Here is a 17,788-nt window from a genome sequence, read left to right on the forward strand (position 1 = left end):
ATGTGAGAGGTACTGAGAGAAAGGTTAGTCAAACACAAGTGCCTTGGTTAGATCTGAGATTTGAGCACCGTGCGCAACTATGCATAATGAATTATTCCTTTCAGTGGGCTCTGGGGTGTGTCTAGTAGGGTATAACTGCAGAAATATCCGGATCCGGAAATATTAAAATACACACAAATGATTAAATAAATACCACAGGGTTAATCCGAATCGAAACCAACAATAAATTTGGTGCTTCGATTTATTTATTTATGCTCGACTTTCCGATAAATTAACACTGGTGAGTTTTCCGTGTTCTGGCAATTTGGAGGTTATGTCCTAGTTTCACCGAAACCCTTTTTGTAACAACTGCTGAATAGAGGCTATATAATGCTATAAATCTTGCTTTCAATTAATATACAGAACTCTAATTTTGCCAAACACTTAGATCATTGTTCAGGTGGAATATCATTTACCAACAGAAGCTGACTCGTTTCTTTTCAGTAGAAAGCAATTATAAAAGGCAACAATAATACAATTATACATTAAAAGCTCTTGTAAATCCAGACATTTAATATGTTCCTGTTTATTTAACTTGGTCCTGCATACACTGGAGAAAAAACCATCAGGAGTAAATGTAAGGATGAACCATGAACACAGTGAACATTGATTCCATTATAGGAGTGGTGTCATGTGACAAGAATAGACTTGCACTCTAGCCCTCAAGTCAAATATCAAGTTTTATATTTCAGACTTTTGGTCCTTCATAGCATATTTACCAAGCATGATATGAACACAACTGACTGGTTTCTACCTAGAAGTATTGTATTAAGACACTGCATCTTATTCTCTAAAACCTGTAGGATTCAAGTGGATGAGAAGATGGGGTATGACAGGGGTGTCCTGTTAGAATGCTGCTGTTGCCATGGCGCTCGCAGCCGCTCCCATGGTTATTTTGGACCTTCCTCTGACCCGTCACTGATGAAATGTCTCTGTTCTTTCTGCTTCAGTGACCTCTGCATCTCACACCTGCTCTCAGGAGGCAAGCTGGCAAAAGCTCACACCCACGTGAATGCACATCTACTCCCACACTTTAGCATCCTGCTGCACAAACAGCCACACAGAGCAAACACGAGGCTCTGTGATGTTGGGTTTAGCTGCTGTATTATCTGAACGCAGATGCAAAGGCCTGCAATCCAGATCATGAAAAGTAGGACACATTCACTGTTGGGTGACAGAAGGATGCAAATTCTTCAGTAATATATATGAGCATTTGAACAGAATGTAGCTAGTTGTCAGTTGGAAAACACAAATTAAGTAAAAACCACACAGCACTGCAAATATGGTGTGTATACACTATACAGCAATGCAAATAGCACCTTTAAAAGTTTGTCTTTACATATCAGGCCAAAGCACTAAAAATGAACAAAAAATGAGTTTCCCTCTTTAACCTAATACTAAGCAGTTTAAGAAGTCAAAGTGACTTTCTGCAGAAATACTACAAAACGAAAGCCAGCATATCTCTGCAAAAGAAAGGTTAATACACTTCTCCCTTTTTCAGACACACACCCACCCATTACCCCTGACGTACAAACATTGCTGCACATATAGACCAAGCCCCACATGGGAGCCATGACCTATTTTTCTGTCTGTATTGTGTGAAGGCTTGAAGGAATCATCTTCCATTCCGCTTTATGCGGAGAGCCAACATGCGGGAGAGAGGCGGAGTGAATACACTGCAAGAACAGCGTGAGAGAGAAAGTGAGCGAGTTATGCTCCCTGCTTCATTTCGTCAGAGCACAAACGTGTCACATTCAATCCAGTATTCATCCACCCAACGTGTAGAACACAAGAATATGATGAATATAATGCAGGCTTTACTATTAAAAACAGCATACTTTATTCAAAAGAAATGAGAGCTTAAAAACATTAGTGTCAGTAAAATTAGTCAGCATAACTGAGTCAACTACAGTGTAATTCTCCATTACACTCTGCAACAGAATAGGACCTGGTGTATTACTACTACTATGTGCCATGACAGAATTACCGTGCCACTGTGAGTGTGAGTTCTAGAGCCACTTTAGCGATCCTGCCTGTGACTAAAATACAGCAGACAGCTCCGTCGACCAACGCCTTAAAAGGTTCCTCATATGCCTCCAGGAGTGTCCAGCAGGCCCAGATCAGAAGCAGGTCACTGGAGAGGTTACTCCATCTTATACTCATCAGCTAATGCACATCATTCCTGAAACCATACTTCAGTTCATCATGCTGTGGCAGATATTGACTTGTTACGACTTCTTGTCTGCAGGATAAAGAGCGAAGAAGTGACCATTTTGCTCTTTGCTGCTTCATTCAGGACTCACTGCACCAAATATACTTTTTTAGTTTCATCTAACGGAGTTCCGCCTAATGGAGTCAGTTATGAAGCGTGTGAATAATTCTTGCAGTGATAAGGATATCATCTGTACATTTATTTAAAACTGTCTATTGCTTCTATTTCCAAAAAAAATAAAATCAGCTAATGCAAATGGAGACGCTACAGTCACGACAGAGAAAGTGTTAACGTGTATTCAAGTGTTCAGTAGTTTCTGCTTGCAAGTTTGCCATGATTTATTTTTTTTTTTGACTGGTTGTCGGCAATGTGGTGGTCAGCCCTCTCTGAGTGCAGCGTTAGCTGGACAAAGCAGAGAGAAGAGAGTAGACCCGGCTGACTGGAAGCTCCGCTTTGGGGTTGCAGGAACTCCCCTTGCAGGAGGCGCTTCCTTGACCTGATTGGGCACAGCTGGTACCGTCCTCTGCCACCACAGGGGACAACATCCTGCATCCCAGCACATGCCAGCCAAGCTCATTAACACCACATCTTACACTGGACAACTGGGATTTATTAAAAAGGTATTCACATATTACGGAGCAACTTCATTTGGCCATATTTGTCCTCAACGGCAAAAAAAATCGTTGTCCTTATGCAATTATTGACACCTCTTCCGCTTTTGGCAGGTGCTCTCTGAGCGCAGCACAGGTGTCAAGGGTACAGCATAACGATGGAGGAGCTACAGCTAAAATGGGTCCTGTATACTTCTGCTGCTACCAGTGTCACTGTAATGAAGGCTTATCCCACTAGGACAGCATTCCTCTACGAGTCCAGAGGAATAGTTGGTATAAGTAAAGGGAGAGGACTATGAGAACGTCGCTCTACAACAGTTCTGTGCAAGTCTTGTAGTGTGAAAGATTCTGCAAGAGGGTGGACTTGTGTTGTCTCAAAAAAAGCCTTCAAAACTGCAGCACCAACCACAGCCAAATTCGCAGTGGTTCACATTTGAAATTGCATCATCAATGGCACTTTTGAATGTTCTGATTTTCAGTTCAATCAAATAGCCATCATCACAAATCCACACCAAAACTACATTTCAGATAAAACACAAAGCGCTACTGCAAGCCGTTTCAAATCAGGCCCTGAGTATGCATGTGCGAATGCGTGAGTAAGTGAGCAGGAGTCCAGGCCTGCCTGCGCGTGTGTGTGTGCGCTCAGAGTGTTTGCACCACCACAGGGAAGAGTAGGGAGAGGTGCTCCGCCCCACGGATGGGCAGCTTGTGGGTGGTGTAGTAGTGAATGGCTGCTGGGATGGTGGTGAAGGGGGGGCTGTTCTCCCCCAGCACATATCTCCCCTCGCTGGTCAGGCAGAACTTCATGTGCATGAAGCCGTGGCAACTCCTGTAGGGAAGCACGGTGGGAATATTGGTGAAAAAAAAAAAAATTCCACACCCACTGGTTTTATTTGGTACAAAAAAGCCTCAAGATAAGGCTGTAAATATACAGAAACCGAGACAGACAGAGGACGTGAGATTTGTTTCTATGCATCCTGTAAAACAAGTAATTTGCGTGGAATTTGCCTGCAGTTATGAGCAGTTCATTCCGTGATGTTACACGAGCACAGGGGAGGAAGAGAGTGGGGGACTGCAGGTATACGGCACCCCAGCATGGCTCTCTGGAGCGGAAGCTACGCGTGTATACACGTACACACACGTACACACACACACACACGTACACACACACACACGTACACACACACACACGTACACACACACACACGTACACACACACACACACACACACACACACACACACACAGATACAGACACAGACACAGCTGTGCAGGATTAAGAGTGCTTCTCAGAGTGCTGTCAACATGGGGTGGGGGGAAAAGAGAGAGAGAGCGAGAGAGAACGAGAGAGAGAGAAAGCGTGCGCAAGCGATGAGGTGACAAGAGAAAAATGGATGAAAAGAGAGGCTCCAGCACTGGGGATCTGATGTATTTAAAATGGTGTATTAGCATGCAAATAAATAAAATGCAACCAGCAGAACCATGTAATGACTACAAATACTGCCGACGGCAACGCTGTTTGTTTCAGAGTGTGAGTAAATGGCAGGCTGATACTGTTTGGAATCGTGAACATCAAGGAGCAAAGTACAAAAGCACCTCTTCAAAGCCGAGAGGAGGATTATATGATGTGGCCTGTCCGTTTTCTTTTATGTGGTTTACTACTGAAAAGCTTGACTGACACTTGTTGTCTTTTGGTGCTCTATAAATAAAGATGGCTTGACCACAGTACATATAATGAATGAATCCAACCCCGATGTCATTAGGAAAGAAATCTGCTGTAAAGCATGCCGAGCGCGTAGAATAAGTGAACTGTATATAATAAGTAACCTAGCAGTTTCCCTAGTTACGATTAAATGTGTGTCACTGAGCAGGTGGGATGGAGTATGCACTGGAAAATCTTAATCTCAGCTCTTATGCAGAATAGACAGCATGTTGTTATGAAGACAGATATACACCCCCATCCCCCACCCCTTCTACAACACCTTAAGGTACCCAATAAAATCTAAGCATGCTTGAAGACATGCACATCTCAGGACAGAAGCAAGCATGAGCAGGGACTCTGCGGACCATCTGGTCAGGGACATGGCCTGCCGAACCCACATACTGACACAGTACTCATTAAAGGAAAGAAACCGGCACAGGGAAGGCTGTGGACGTTGAAGTGCTACTGATCTGTGGTTGCCATGGCACACCTAACTGCAGGTTCTAATGACACGCCATGATTAACAACCATTATCAGCAGGGGGTCAGGAACCCGATGGGTATGTGAGTGGAGAGAGAGAGAGATAGAGAGAGAAAATGCTAATACATGACCCCAGAGACTATAAGAGAGAACATTACTGCATTTGCTACCACTCTCGATATAAGTTCAGTGACTGGAAGACTATATTAGGGGCCGAGAGTCTGGTAATGTTACTGTAACCTTGAGAGAGAGGGAAAGGGGTTACTGCACTAAATAAGAGAGGCAGAAAGTGTAGCAGAGTTACAGTTGTGGGTGTGAAGGACAGTGTTGTACCTGAGGGAGAGGGAGTAGTTGTTTCTGCTGGTCTGACTGTTCCTCACCAGGTAACTGCACTCTTTACATAGTGTCAGCAGTGTCTCGGCCTCCGAACGGCTTAAGGCACCGTGGTACCACCTATCACGCACGCACACACACAATGTTCAGTCAGGATTTCATCCTGAAGCTAATGAGCTGGATGGGAGCATAAACGGGCGGCAACGCACACTTGCTGTTCGAGGGGCTTGGCTGGGTCTACCCTCTCCCCGAGGACGGTGTGGGGTTCACTCTGCCTCTGCAGGCTGGTGGCCTTGCTGGATGGAGGGCTGGACCTGGGAGCTCCGACTCTCCTCTGCTTCTCACCGTGGGGCAGGGTGGAGTGGTCTCGATCAGTGCCGTCGAACTGAACTGAACACACGGAAAACAGCAGCCACGTTTAACCAGGTCTAGAAGAGCAGAGCCGCCCAGAACTGCGATGGAGAAGTCCACCAAGGCCGAAAAGCTTCGACTTCCTGAAGCCAAGTTGAAAAGGCCATTAAAGCATTAGAGTGAAACCCTGATTTAAAAAAAAAAAGAAAAAGATGAGACTCTAATCCATCCCGGAGAGAGACAGCGCTAGATCCACACTTCACTGCACTTCATAATAGCTGCAGTTGAGACTAGTGTCGCTAGTAAAACCGCATTTGTTTTTGATTGGGTTATTACATCCCTCTCACATCAATGGTCCTGTTTCTCATCAGGCTGATTCGGTCTATGGAGCGGGCCGTGGGGGGAGGGGTTCCGTCCAGATGAACAGCAGGTCATCAGACAAATTCTAGCTGTTCCTTTTCAGGCACTTCCTGGAACCGCCCCCCACCCCCTTTGTTTCTCTAGACCCCCTTCCAGACTCTACTTTATGTCTCTGTCTGGGTTTGTTTAGCTTTATGTTACCCTTCTCTCACCCTCCCGCACTATGCAGACATGCCTTTAATTCATCTCCGCTTCACTCAAAGAGCAGTAAGACCAATGTTCAGTCTCCCACTGCTTCTGGACAAGTTTTTATTCATAAATATTCTTTTGTCCACTGACATGCTTTTCCATTCATACATTTGAATGACCCTTTTGGCTGTCATGCCACTGAGCTTATAAACCAGAGGGATTTCATTTCTTCCCCAAAAGTCCTGAACTGTCCTGCTCTTTTCCTCTAATGACTGCACACATTGTGCTGTTAGCAGTCAGTCACCCCACATGAACTCTACGCTGAAAGCAGGCTGTAAATGCCACAGAACCTAGACTGTGAGCGGAGCATCCCTGTCTCAGCACACCATCAGACAGGTCCCTTGTGGATCTTCCTGCCACTCATAGCTCTGGGGCTGTCAGAGGGATTCAGCTCTGATGGCTGCTCCTTCTGCCCCTTCCGCCATGGCCACTTGCCTTCAATTCTTTATCGCGCTAATGCTTCTTTCCCCAGTCTCCCCTTTCCTCCTACACCATCGTCATAGCAATGCACACCCCCACTCCATTTCAACGTCGCAGTGGGGCTCTGCTCGAGTGTGGGTGGCCATCCAGGACCCTGGTTTTTGGCGTGGCTCACCTGCGAAAACTCTCGAGATGTTCTCTTTCTTCCACTCCCAGGGCTGGTCGTATTCGTCGGCGGGCCTCTCATCGTCCTGGGGCAGCCGGCTCTCTCTCTCGTGGTCGGTGGGCTTGGCCCAAGGGTGCCCCCTCTCATCATAGGGGCTGTCGTACAACTGTGGGCTGCCCTGAAGGCCAGGGCGGGTCTGCTCAAAGCTGTGCTGCAGCTCTGCAGGGCAACAAAAAAAAGCCCCTTAGGCTTTAATATGTTAACTTTCACAGACAATACATGTCTGTGGAAGCCTTCAGGGCATCCTAAGCAGCATGCTGTCCACACACTCATCATGCTATGTTCAATGCTTAAATCGCTTATGAAGTTGTTATAGCAAAAGTCACAATGACACTTTGTAAAGAAATCATTTGTCTACACTTAATGCTTCATGAGAGCACTGAGAGAAGCTACCAACGTTGCACAATGCTCAGCTCCAGTAAAAAGGAACAACCGGTGAGAACAACTTTCTTCTCAAATAGCTTAAAACTCAATTAGACACCATTTTCCAAAATCACAATGCTGCCAACAATTCTAAGTCAAACTGACCCGAGCTGAAGAGAAAGGAATTCTTCTCAATGTTCTAAAGAGGTTAAGCAGGAACTGCACTTCTGTTACAACACAGGTAAGAAAATGCAGCTTTGCTGTGTAGATTCTACTGAGGTGGGGGGGGGGGGGGGGGGGGGGCAGTACTCTGATAAATGCTTCCCGAAATAACTCAACACGTGCAGAAGCTTTTATGGTAATTCTCCATCCATTTCCTCTAGGAGCTGGACTACACACCCAGCCTGAGTGAAAACAACTTTACACTAATGCTACCAAATAGCTCTTCAAATACAATTATAAGGTATATCCAGGTTTGCTTTCTCACTAGAACACCCTGCACATGGTCTGGCAAGCCTCCCCTGAATGACCGCTCTTCCCGGTAATGCATCTCTGAGATGAAGTGGCTGTGCTGATGTCCTGTTCTCCACAGGTGTGCTCAAGGCTGCTGGAGCTGGGAAGGTGCCTCACCAGTAATGACTCTCTGCGCTTCAAAGGGCTCCATGTAGCTGCTGCTGTTTTCCACAGAGCCGTGCTCCCAGCCCGGCCGGGCCCGTGGGTCCGGCCGCGCATCAAACGGGTCGGAGTAATCCGCGTCGCCTACTGCTGGAGCAGATGGAACCAGCTGGGGGGGATGGGAGGGGAGAGAGAGAGATTAAGTATTGTCTGTGGACAAAAGACTGAGGGAGAGACGAGGGGTCTTGGTGAGGGAGGTTAAGTACAGCCTCCAGGATGATGAAACAACACAAAAGAGATAAATATGAGAGAATAAAAAAAAGGGAGGGATGGAGGGAGGAAGCATGAGAGATGTCCTACCAAGCCTTAGAGCTTATTACCAAAAAACAACACTGCATGAGCAGAAGCCATTGTGCAAGTAGAGCCCGTGTTAAATAGAGCTCACCAGTAATGGAAAAGATGATTGGAGAAAATGGGAGATTTTCCAAAGGAGAACCGGGTGAGGGGAAAAAAAAAAAAGGGGCTGCAATATCGCTGCAATGCTCGAGCATGTGCTCTCTCGCCTGACGAAGGTCACAGAGGTCTTTCTCGCTTCCTGTGCATATGAGCTTAGGGGGCAGCACCGGCAAGTACTTCCAGCGGCCCTAGAGCCGGTTTGAATCCACTTATCGAGGTTCCGTTTGCTTTGCCTGAGCCCTAATTATGCTCCAGGAGTCACATCTCCCTCGGCACTTTTGCTCGAGCTACTACACCTGACAGAAACTCAGCCGCCAAGGAGTCGACTTGGAGAGAAACGGCATGGAGGTGCATGTTCGAACAAGGCAAAGAAAAGACCATGAGGGAAAGCACTGCTGTGACATATTTACCCACAGGCAGGATTGCGATCTTTATGCCTTTCACTTTCTTGATGAATGAGGTTTTTTTTTTGGTAATAGCTCAAGCACTTTGATGAGGCTCTTGCTTTTGAAGGTTAACAGGTAAATAAGAATGGCTGATAATGAGGAACAGCACCCTGGGCGGTCTAAGAATGGGAGAAAAATCACTGCAGGCTTACATATTACATTCATTTTATAGGCTAATGAATAAAAATCTCCCTCTGTCTCTTGGCTTTAATATTTCATTGCCTCCAAAAAGATAATTACTAAGTAATGTAGCACAACTGCCACTGTGCCAGGCTCACAGACTAGCATGCGTCTGTGGGATTATAATCAATGCCAAAAGACATCAGTTGTGCGTGGATCCTTTATATGGATATACATTCAATCTAATCCATTTCAAACACAAAATAACCTAAACTAAAATGACCTCTTTGTTTTCAACCTCTGTCCACCTCCACCCTTTCAGACAGACAAAAGCGCTTGCATGTGTTAACAGGCTGACCTGCATTACGGTCTACACACTCTGACTCATACCCACCTACACTTAAATCTCTGCAAAACTAGCTGTGGTCTTTTCGGGGACACGTATGGAGAAGGAAACGTCTTATGCCTTGGACTTTGGCAGGATGCTGTCAGATTCTGAATAACTATGTGATGCTGTGACACAGAGGCCAGACAAATGCTGGCTCTCTGACCCCGAAAATCCCCATTCATATGCCTGGCAGCAAAACAAAAAGCTCTAAACAAGCAGCAGTTTATAGGCTTATAGACATGGGAGAACAAATAATAAACTCAGGCACTGACTGACAAATGTATACTTTTAAAATGCAGACAGGTACAGGCTCTCTGTAGCCAATTATATTTAACAAGCCCTTTATTAAGCACCTGTTTCTAACTGGAATTAGTGATTACAATAATACGGTTTTTGAGCTGTACTAAAGCAACATTGCTTGCTTACTCTTAAGATGATGTAGTTCACCTAGTGTGGGATTCATTATATTACCATTAATGGAATTGAGTTTTTCCTGAGTACTAGGTGACGCAAGGACTGTGGAAGCAGTGTTTAAAGAAAGGTGCAATCAGGACTCACCGGAGTATGCGGCTCTTCAAAGGACACAATGCTTAGTGGGTTCTTGCAGCGGACAAATTCCTGAGATTCCACTTTTATCAGCCTGTGTTTGGGAGACACAATCTTGACCTCCATGCCGTTGGGCAGAACTGTTCCAAAGGCAGGAAACGGGTCGGTGGTCCCCGAGCCGTTCTGCACTCGGTTTTCTGAGGTCTCGTACGGGTCCTCAAAGTCTCGTTCTTTCTGGGCACGGTACGCCCGGAGGATCTCGCTCTCGGTGTAGTCTGGCTTAGGTGGCTGCGGAGGTGCTTTCCTGCTGCCAAAATTTAGGTAATCTTTCAACCACTTTGCCATGGGTCTGTAGAAAAACAAACAAGCAGGCTCAACATTAAGATGGACTGGTGAGAGGAGGGTGAGATAAAATAGATTTTCTTACTTCACAAGCAGAACTGGGTTCCTAAACATTCACGCAACACTGACATGTGCCATCACAGCAGGCTAAAGTTAAAGTTTTACATGGGTTACCACAAATTGTGCAATTTCTTGGAATGCAGGGGCTGTTAAACAGAATTTACCTGTCTCTAGTGGTCTTGCCGAAACCTTAAAACACCACACTCCTCCTTTTGCTTTGAGTTGTCTAAAGAAAGCTGATGAGGAAAAATAAACTTTAGTTTGCAGACACAGTAGCTCTAACTACAATATCTAAAAGGACAAGGCTTCCAGAAAAGAAGAAAAATTTTAAAATAAGCTTTAGATAACACACACTTCATTTAGCTACATATCTAAAGGACAACGCCTCCATAACTAGACCAGCCCAACCTCTCTAGCTAGCCCCATTCCATCTTGTAGATGTTTAACATGTAGGGTGTGGATGAATTTTTATTTATTTATTTATTTAGGTGAATTACTTGCTTCCTCAGCTTGGGTTTCTAGATTTTCTACCACCAGGTATCGAAGGTTAATTAGAAAACACACACAGGCACTTTTCACCTCCCAGAAACTTTTCCAGTACCAGTTGTTAGGGCTGCTAACCAGCTAACGTAAGCTAGACAGGCAACTTGGACATTTACTTGTCATATTTCTTTAATAAACCAAACCAAGCTTTTTGTCGGATATTTTAAGTTTACAAATTCGTTAACAGCATATATTGCAAAACTACACGTTTTAGCTCAATTCTGCTAATGTTGGCTAGCTAGCTATAGTTAGCAAATCTGTTAGGTTAACACTATATTATTTACATGGACCATGCTAGCTAGCAACAAGCTAACCATGGCGTCTTATTCAAAACAATTCAAATCGCAAATACGCACAAGATAGATTATATTGAAATGAGCAAAGAACGACTGATTTACAATAAATGATTGACGTAGCAACTTATTTTTTTGCACACAATTTTAACCAGTTATTTTGCTTTACCCCGTCTAACTACATCCAGCTTTTGTGGCAAGCCCCATAGACGAAGAGTCGGATACATCAGAACATTTCCCAAAATCAAAAATCCGCTTTCACAAGAATAGTTACAAATAAAACCGCAACCAAGATGATTTCACACTACGCGCCTTGCAAGGACTTACCATGGCAATGCTTAAAATATATATATAGAGAGAGAGAGAGAGGGAGAGAGAGATAAATAAAACAATAAGCACACTACTCAACCAACTCTGGCTCCCACATCTCCGGAGCACCGCTTGCATTTGGCTTCGTCTACCAAATGAACAATGTTACGAGAGACAGCTGGTTAAGACACGAACGGCGCCGACTTGTAGGAATACCCACAGGCTAGTTATCTCTTCTTTGTTCTGCACTAGAGTGTAATTTCATCAAACGTCGCCGCATCATTATATATCTGCAATATTGTGAACACGAGTGTCATATCTTCCCTTTGTCATTATTTCCAACTAATGTAAGCACACGACGAAAGAGCGCTACAACATGTAGCGGTCAAGCCGATGACTTGAGACTCCCCGAGGAAACCGTATAAAAGTGCATCACACATTTAGCCTAATCCAAGAATAAGGATTTAAAATGGACATCACGTTTAAGTAATGCTACGAGTCCAGGATTAGGTTTCATTTCTAACCAGCAGCGAACCTAAGGCAACTATTGTCAAAGGCACATGGCGGTCTGTTGTGATTCCCAAGAGTTGATGCCACCCTCCAATACTCTGCAGATAAGATCTTATTTAAGCACGGTAGTTTGGACTTGGGAACCGTAATAAAAAGTATATCAGTCTAGTTGGGAAATAGCAGCAATAGAGGCCACACGCTACAAATAAGACACAAAAGACTATGTGAACTGTCGCATAAACAGAAGTACACTCTTCTAATATTGGATGTGTGTCAAGAGAATGCAGTCATATCTGAATGGGAAAATCTGAAAGGAAATGAAAATTTGGTTATAGGTGGCTTTTTACAATTCTTATATCATTACCATTCAAAACCTGCAAACCTGAGGAATTGTTAGTTCAATAACGGACCAAAAAGCGTCTAACTATCCAATCATTCAAGCAGAGTCAGAATATCTTCAGAAATACTGCTGTGTTTGCCATAAATGTCCAGCGGATATAGCTGCTAGTCCATTTTAAAAGAAAAAATTGTCCTTGGGTTTCCTCTTGCGACTGTCCTTTTGCATTATTTCGAAAGCTCTGCATAGGACAAGGCGCTTAATCGCTGCTGCTGTCGTCGCTGTCCGAGTACGCCCCCAGCAGGCTGAGAGAGGAACTGTTTTGAACAGGCGCTGCTAGGCTGCTGCTGGCTGTAGCCATCACGCAGGTCTGTGCAGGTTCAACAGATGAATCTGAACGGTAAACAAATAAAAGGAAAAATAAATATATATATTTTTTAAATGTAGCCCCAAATAAGTGCTATAAAGCAATGCAGGTGCTTTATTTAAGTGACTTAAAATATCTCTGTAATTACCATATTATTCTAAATATGATTAGCAATCTAGTTTTCAGATTGTGGATGCATCTGGATTATTTTATACCACTTCTGTGGCTGGACTCCAGTCAGTCCCATAGGGCATAGGTCAAAAGGACCCACCTGTAGCTGTGTGGGTCCCAGATGCAGGCTGCTGTACTGAGACCGTGGCTGTGGGTTTTCTCCTCACCACCAGTGACCCCAGTGGTCCTCTGCCTCCCAGTGCCCCCACGCTCTTTTCCCAGCTCTCCACTTTCTGACGCTTCACCCCAGCAGGCGAGGGACCCTGTGGGGGGTGAGTGAAAGAGCATGACCCCACAGCACCACTAACACTCCACATTAACCTTTTCCCTAACGGCACATTTCCACTGCAGCGAAGTGAGGCAGTTTTCGCTCCGCCTCTCGTTCATTTCCGTGGAGACAGTGTGGGGGGGGGGGGGATTATGAGAGGCAGAGAGCGCATTGAAAAGTTGAGCAATCTCAACTTTATGCAAATGAGGTGTGAGGTTCGCTGGACAGCAGCCAATCAGCACTGCGTGGTGCAAGCCATCATTTCACATCAAGCCACAATCTGAAATCAGTGTTGTGACAAGACAGAGATGATTATCATTGCTGTGCAGGTTATCCTGTACTTTTAGGCATGGCTCTGCTGAAATACACAGATTTATTTTTACATGAAGCAGGGAAGGTGTCTGAAATAGTTGGCCATGTCCCCAAAGCAGCTAGCAGCAGTACTGTAACATGTACCGTAACAGAGTTAAATGCACCTTAGCTTGTATAAAATCAGCGTTGAAAGGTTATGGTATAATTGTGGCATAGACAACGGTAGGTGTCAGAGTTTCGGTGTGGTCTCCATGCCTTTGTGTCTGGGCCTCTGTCTGTGGTCAGGATATCTGTAGGTCTCTCAGCAGAGTGCTTCTTCTGCTGTTCCTTTCCTCTCTCTTGGTCCTGATCCGAGTCAGAGTCAGAATCCATGAGCCTCTTCACCAAAGCCCTTTCCAGCATATCTCTACAGACAGAGAGCACAAGCACGCACGGACAGACTGATTTTCTTCTAGATTAAATTATCTGGAGCGGATTTTTGCACCTTTACAGACCCTTTAGTTGGTCGTCTGCGGTACTTTTTACAAACATAAAAACTTTGTTTAAAAGAACGTTTTTCACGCCAGTCATCACGGGGCCCCAGCTGGTCTACATTCGGGGTCAGGTCCTGATCCTAACACACCCGAACCAAGCAATCAAGAACACTGAATGCAAAAAACATGGACTGTTTTTGGTGACCCTGAGTAGTGGGATGGAAAACACAATTACAACACTAATGTTCAGAATCATTTCATTCTGTTCTTCACTCACTTGGTCTCCCTCTCATCCTCCTCCTTCTCCTTCTCCCTCTGTCTCTTCTCCAGCTCCTTGTACTGCTCCAACATGGACTCAAAGTCCACCTGCGCCTGGCGCTGGTTGAGCTCCTTCAGCTCTTGCAGGTTCTCCAGGACTTCCATCTCCATCTTTGAGTCCCGTGTGCGATTCTCCAGGACCTGGGGGATGGACGCATAAAGGGCGTTTTGTTTAGACAACTGAGCCTAGGAGCTTAAACTCAGATGGCCTTGTGGAATAACGTACTGGTATAGTGAAAGTATGTAATATGCATTGTAAATTGCAGTTTATTCCTTCAAAATTAGTCCAGTACTTATGACGTGCTATCTTTTTTAAAATATGATTGTCTGCTTGTAGGTGTAAAAGGAAAAAACAAACAAAAAAAACCAAAAACATGCTGCCTGGCATATCAACCAACATTACCTTCATCGGGTTATTTAGCTCTTCTTCCTCTCGTTCCCTTTGAATTTTCTTCTCCTCTTCCTCAATCAGTTTCTCAGCCTGAAAGTTTCGTGTTGCCCCATGCTCCATAGCATAGTCTGTGTTCTCTGGGTCTGTCTATTTGAGAGAGCAAGCAAAAAACAAATAAATCACAATCACAAACTTCGAGTGCTATAGCAAAGAGCTCCAGGCAAACATGTTTACCAATTCCATGATAATTAGAACAATAGTACACTTAACATTGTCTGAGGTAGAGCTTATATGTATTTTTGCACTTCTAGGCATCAGCATTGATCCTGTATTTCAAGAGTATTCTAGTTCAATGGTATAATACCTTCTCTACTGGCTAGCATGTAGTCTATGAGTAAATGACAAAGCACTTTTGTAAGTCACTCTGGTTAAGAGCGTCTGCTAAATGCCATAAATGTAAATACCATCCTAATAGCTGTGCTGTCCTAATGAAAGTAGCATTTCATTGGCACAACAGGTTCCTTCTCTTACCTTAAAAGTAATCTCGGCCAGACATCTGGTGCATTTAATATAGAAGCGAAAGATGGGCAGGCCCATGTACTGTTCGTTCTGTACTGTTTCTTTCCGTGCATTGAACTTCTTCCCTTTGTAAATGTACTCGCCGCATGTCTTACATCTGAAACAAATGGGTCATTTAGGACTACAAGGCATTTGTACATACAAAAATCCACCAAAAAAGATTTTGTATCAGTGCAATTACAAGTAGCTAATAAAAATAAGATCGCAGTTTGTACCAAGACACTTGCCTCATGTTGAACGGAGCCATCAGTCTAACCACATACTGACGGTCTTTGGGGAGTTTGAGTTTGGGGATTTTGGATGGGTCAAAATCTGGGGGATAGTATTTCTACGAAAACAGACAAATACATATTTAGCTAGCAATAAATGCTAGAAGCGAAAGTGTTAATTCGACACGATATTTCACAAAGTACTGACAACAACCCTCTAAATGATAAGCTAGTTAACTATCTACTGTTAGTTAGCTTAGCTAACCTAGCACAGCGTAGACAATAAATAAGGACTTTATTCAAATGTTAAAACTGTCCCTTAGGTTTCTCAGTAACACTAGTGAGCTTCCTCAGAACGGGGGAATAAGTATTCAAGACTCTTACATTCAAAACCTTTCTTTCCGACATGGTTAGCGCTGTTTAGGAAGAAACGGACCAAAGCCACAAGCACTGAAAAGAAACCTTTCGCCGTCCTTCCTTCTCTAGCTTACTCTAACTTACTTGTAGTATAAGTGGGTAATTACTGCCATCTATTGTTCGGGAGAAAAGCGACGACGATCCCGGCAGACTTTATAAGAGCCTGAAGAGGGCGCAATCGCACCACATCTTAATGCTGGCATCCCGTCTAATCATGCACTGATGCTGTTGCAGATGCTGCACAGCGATTTTGTTTGCCTGACGTACACATACACTATATTATATGCACTATACACTATATATACGCTATATTTTTCGCCCTTTAATGAAGAATTTATTATTCTAACGTATTGACTAGAATGTAAAACAACATCCCATTTAATATTTTGACTTATCTTATCATAAATGCTGACATGAAAATAAATATACTCTGTCAAGAAAGAAGAAGAAAAAGAAGAAAAAAATATGAAAAATGTTGAATAAAAATATATGGGCAGTTAAATAATACATTTCTTTCACCCGCAACACTCAAGTGCCCCACGGTCGTAAACGAAAACCTTTCATCCAATCACCAAGGCAGCAATTACGAAGAGGTATGTGAAAACACACAGTTACTTTTATACTGCTCAAAGGCTACACCTGTTTAATCATAATTACCCATATTCACCATTAGAGCTAAAAAAAACCATCACAATATTTCATATTTCGATTTGTTACTGATTCGATTGCGTGCAAATAATTGCACATGCTGTGCGATGCTCGAGCACCCGGGTTTCACTTCGCGCGCGCGGCTCAAGGACAGACTCCGGTGTGATCGCGATTTCCTCCCACTCCGCGAGCGCCTAGTTTCTAAGTCGCCCGCAGCGACCGCAGGATGTTTTGTGCGCTTGCAGTAAGACGTGACACATATTTTCCTGAAAACTAAAATAACGCATATGATTTTAGAAAAAAATCGGTCAGGTGGAAGCTTGTTTTATTGATGGCATAAATAAGTGTTACGCTGGAAACAACTAGGATAACGGCGCCATAGTTGAGAAAACTCTGGTTCGCTATAGAGAATTCGCCTGTCTGGAAACCTCTTGGTTGAATTAGAGGACTCAAAATCAACTTAGGTTTTAAAAGGTCCTCGCGGCTTTATGCTGAATTACCTTTATCTGGGGAGGCGTCAAATAATTTATTTCGACCTACACAATGGATTTATTTTGGGTTCTGGAGTTGCCACAACATTCTGCAAACTGAAGACGGAAAATAAGCTAAACTGTGTATGCCATGCTGTGATGATCAGCGTTTACACGTGAGTACAACCATATTTACGGTAGGTTTTCGGAAACAGATCAAGTCTAGTCTTAGACTAAGTTCCAATAGCAGTATTCTCATTTATTTATTTCTCATTTATTTTTTACTTAAATAAAGTTAAATAAGGTAGCAAAACTATTATAGTTATTAACAACTTAAAAGAAAAAACAAACACATATGCTACCTGTGAATTAAAATATATGTATAAAATGTTTCCAAATTAGGACGTTTTCTGCCATGCTATAGACAGTGTGTTACAGACATTCCCGTGGAATTCCAGTGAAATGTAAAAATATCACATTCAAGCAAATCTGCTTGTTACTGGTTACAAAAAGACAAACACAGAAAATGAACAAAACAAATCAACAGGATGAAGAAAAAAAACTTTGCATTGACCACATACATCACTGAAGCCCATCTAGTAGGCTTGCACATCATCACCCTACATCCTCATCCTGCATCCTCACACAACATCCTCACCCTACATCGTCACACAACATCCTCACCCTGCATCCTCACCCTGCATCCTCACACAACATCCTCACACAACATCCTCACACAACATCTTCACCCTGCATCCTCACATAACATCCTCACCCTGCATCCTCACACAACATCTTCACCCTACATGCTCACCCTGCATCCTCACACAACATCTTCACCCTACATGCTCACCC

At 43.8% G+C, this 17,788-nt stretch overlaps 2 protein-coding genes across 7 annotated transcripts; both read right to left on the minus strand.

Annotated features, from left to right (window-relative positions):
- Window positions 1-549: 549 nt before the first annotated feature.
- Window positions 550-12,426, minus strand: shda (Src homology 2 domain containing transforming protein D, a). Of its 6 annotated transcripts, none has more exons than XM_027019686.2 (8): window positions 12,338-12,426; window positions 10,483-10,554; window positions 9,929-10,265; window positions 7,976-8,129; window positions 6,932-7,141; window positions 5,586-5,766; window positions 5,377-5,496; window positions 550-3,691 (listed from the first exon to the last, which is right to left on the minus strand). In XM_027019686.2, exons 3-8 carry the CDS (start codon window positions 10,259-10,261, stop codon window positions 3,505-3,507), a joined length of 1,185 nt encoding a protein of 394 aa, XP_026875487.2. In that variant the 5' UTR covers window positions 10,262-10,265; window positions 10,483-10,554; window positions 12,338-12,426; the 3' UTR covers window positions 550-3,504. The 6 variants fall into 6 exon arrangements, with proteins under 6 accessions (XP_026875487.2, XP_026875484.2, XP_026875482.2 ...); XM_027019683.2 differs by lacking the exon at window positions 12,338-12,426 and adding an exon at window positions 11,684-12,108; XM_027019681.2 differs by lacking the exon at window positions 12,338-12,426 and adding an exon at window positions 11,564-12,108.
- yju2 (YJU2 splicing factor homolog) lies at window positions 12,204-15,877 on the minus strand. Its single transcript, XM_027019688.2, has 8 exons — window positions 15,783-15,877; window positions 15,417-15,517; window positions 15,142-15,286; window positions 14,623-14,757; window positions 14,179-14,360; window positions 13,684-13,834; window positions 12,949-13,111; window positions 12,204-12,703 (listed from the first exon to the last, which is right to left on the minus strand). The coding sequence occupies exons 1-8, from the start codon at window positions 15,804-15,806 to the stop codon at window positions 12,570-12,572; spliced, it is 1,035 nt and encodes a 344-aa protein (XP_026875489.2). The 5' UTR covers window positions 15,807-15,877; the 3' UTR covers window positions 12,204-12,569.
- Window positions 15,878-17,788: the final 1,911 nt, after the last annotated feature.

This window comes from Electrophorus electricus, chromosome 7 (assembly GCF_013358815.1).
Source record: "Electrophorus electricus isolate fEleEle1 chromosome 7, fEleEle1.pri, whole genome shotgun sequence".
In the NCBI taxonomy this organism is placed as follows: domain Eukaryota; kingdom Metazoa; phylum Chordata; class Actinopteri; order Gymnotiformes; family Gymnotidae; genus Electrophorus; species Electrophorus electricus.

Excerpts from the sequence above, each read along its gene's own strand:
- shda (XM_027019686.2), bottom strand. The coding sequence starts at position 10,261 with ATGGCAAAGTGGTTGAAAGATTACCTAAATTTTGGCAGCAGGAAAGCA. Across the intron at positions 8,130-9,928 it reads TTGAAGAGCCGCATACTCCG|CTGGTTCCATCTGCTCCAGC; the intron begins GTGAGTCCTGAT and ends CATCCCCCCCAG. Across the intron at positions 7,142-7,975 it reads AGCGCAGAGAGTCATTACTG|AGCTGCAGCACAGCTTTGAG; the intron begins GTGAGGCACCTT and ends GTTGCCCTGCAG.
- yju2 (XM_027019688.2), bottom strand. The coding sequence starts at position 15,806 with ATGTCGGAAAGAAAGGTTTTGAAT. Across the intron at positions 15,518-15,782 it reads CGGAAAGAAAGGTTTTGAAT|AAATACTATCCCCCAGATTT; the intron begins GTAAGAGTCTTG and ends CTGTTTTCGTAG. Across the intron at positions 15,287-15,416 it reads ATGGCTCCGTTCAACATGAG|ATGTAAGACATGCGGCGAGT; the intron begins GCAAGTGTCTTG and ends CATTTGTTTCAG.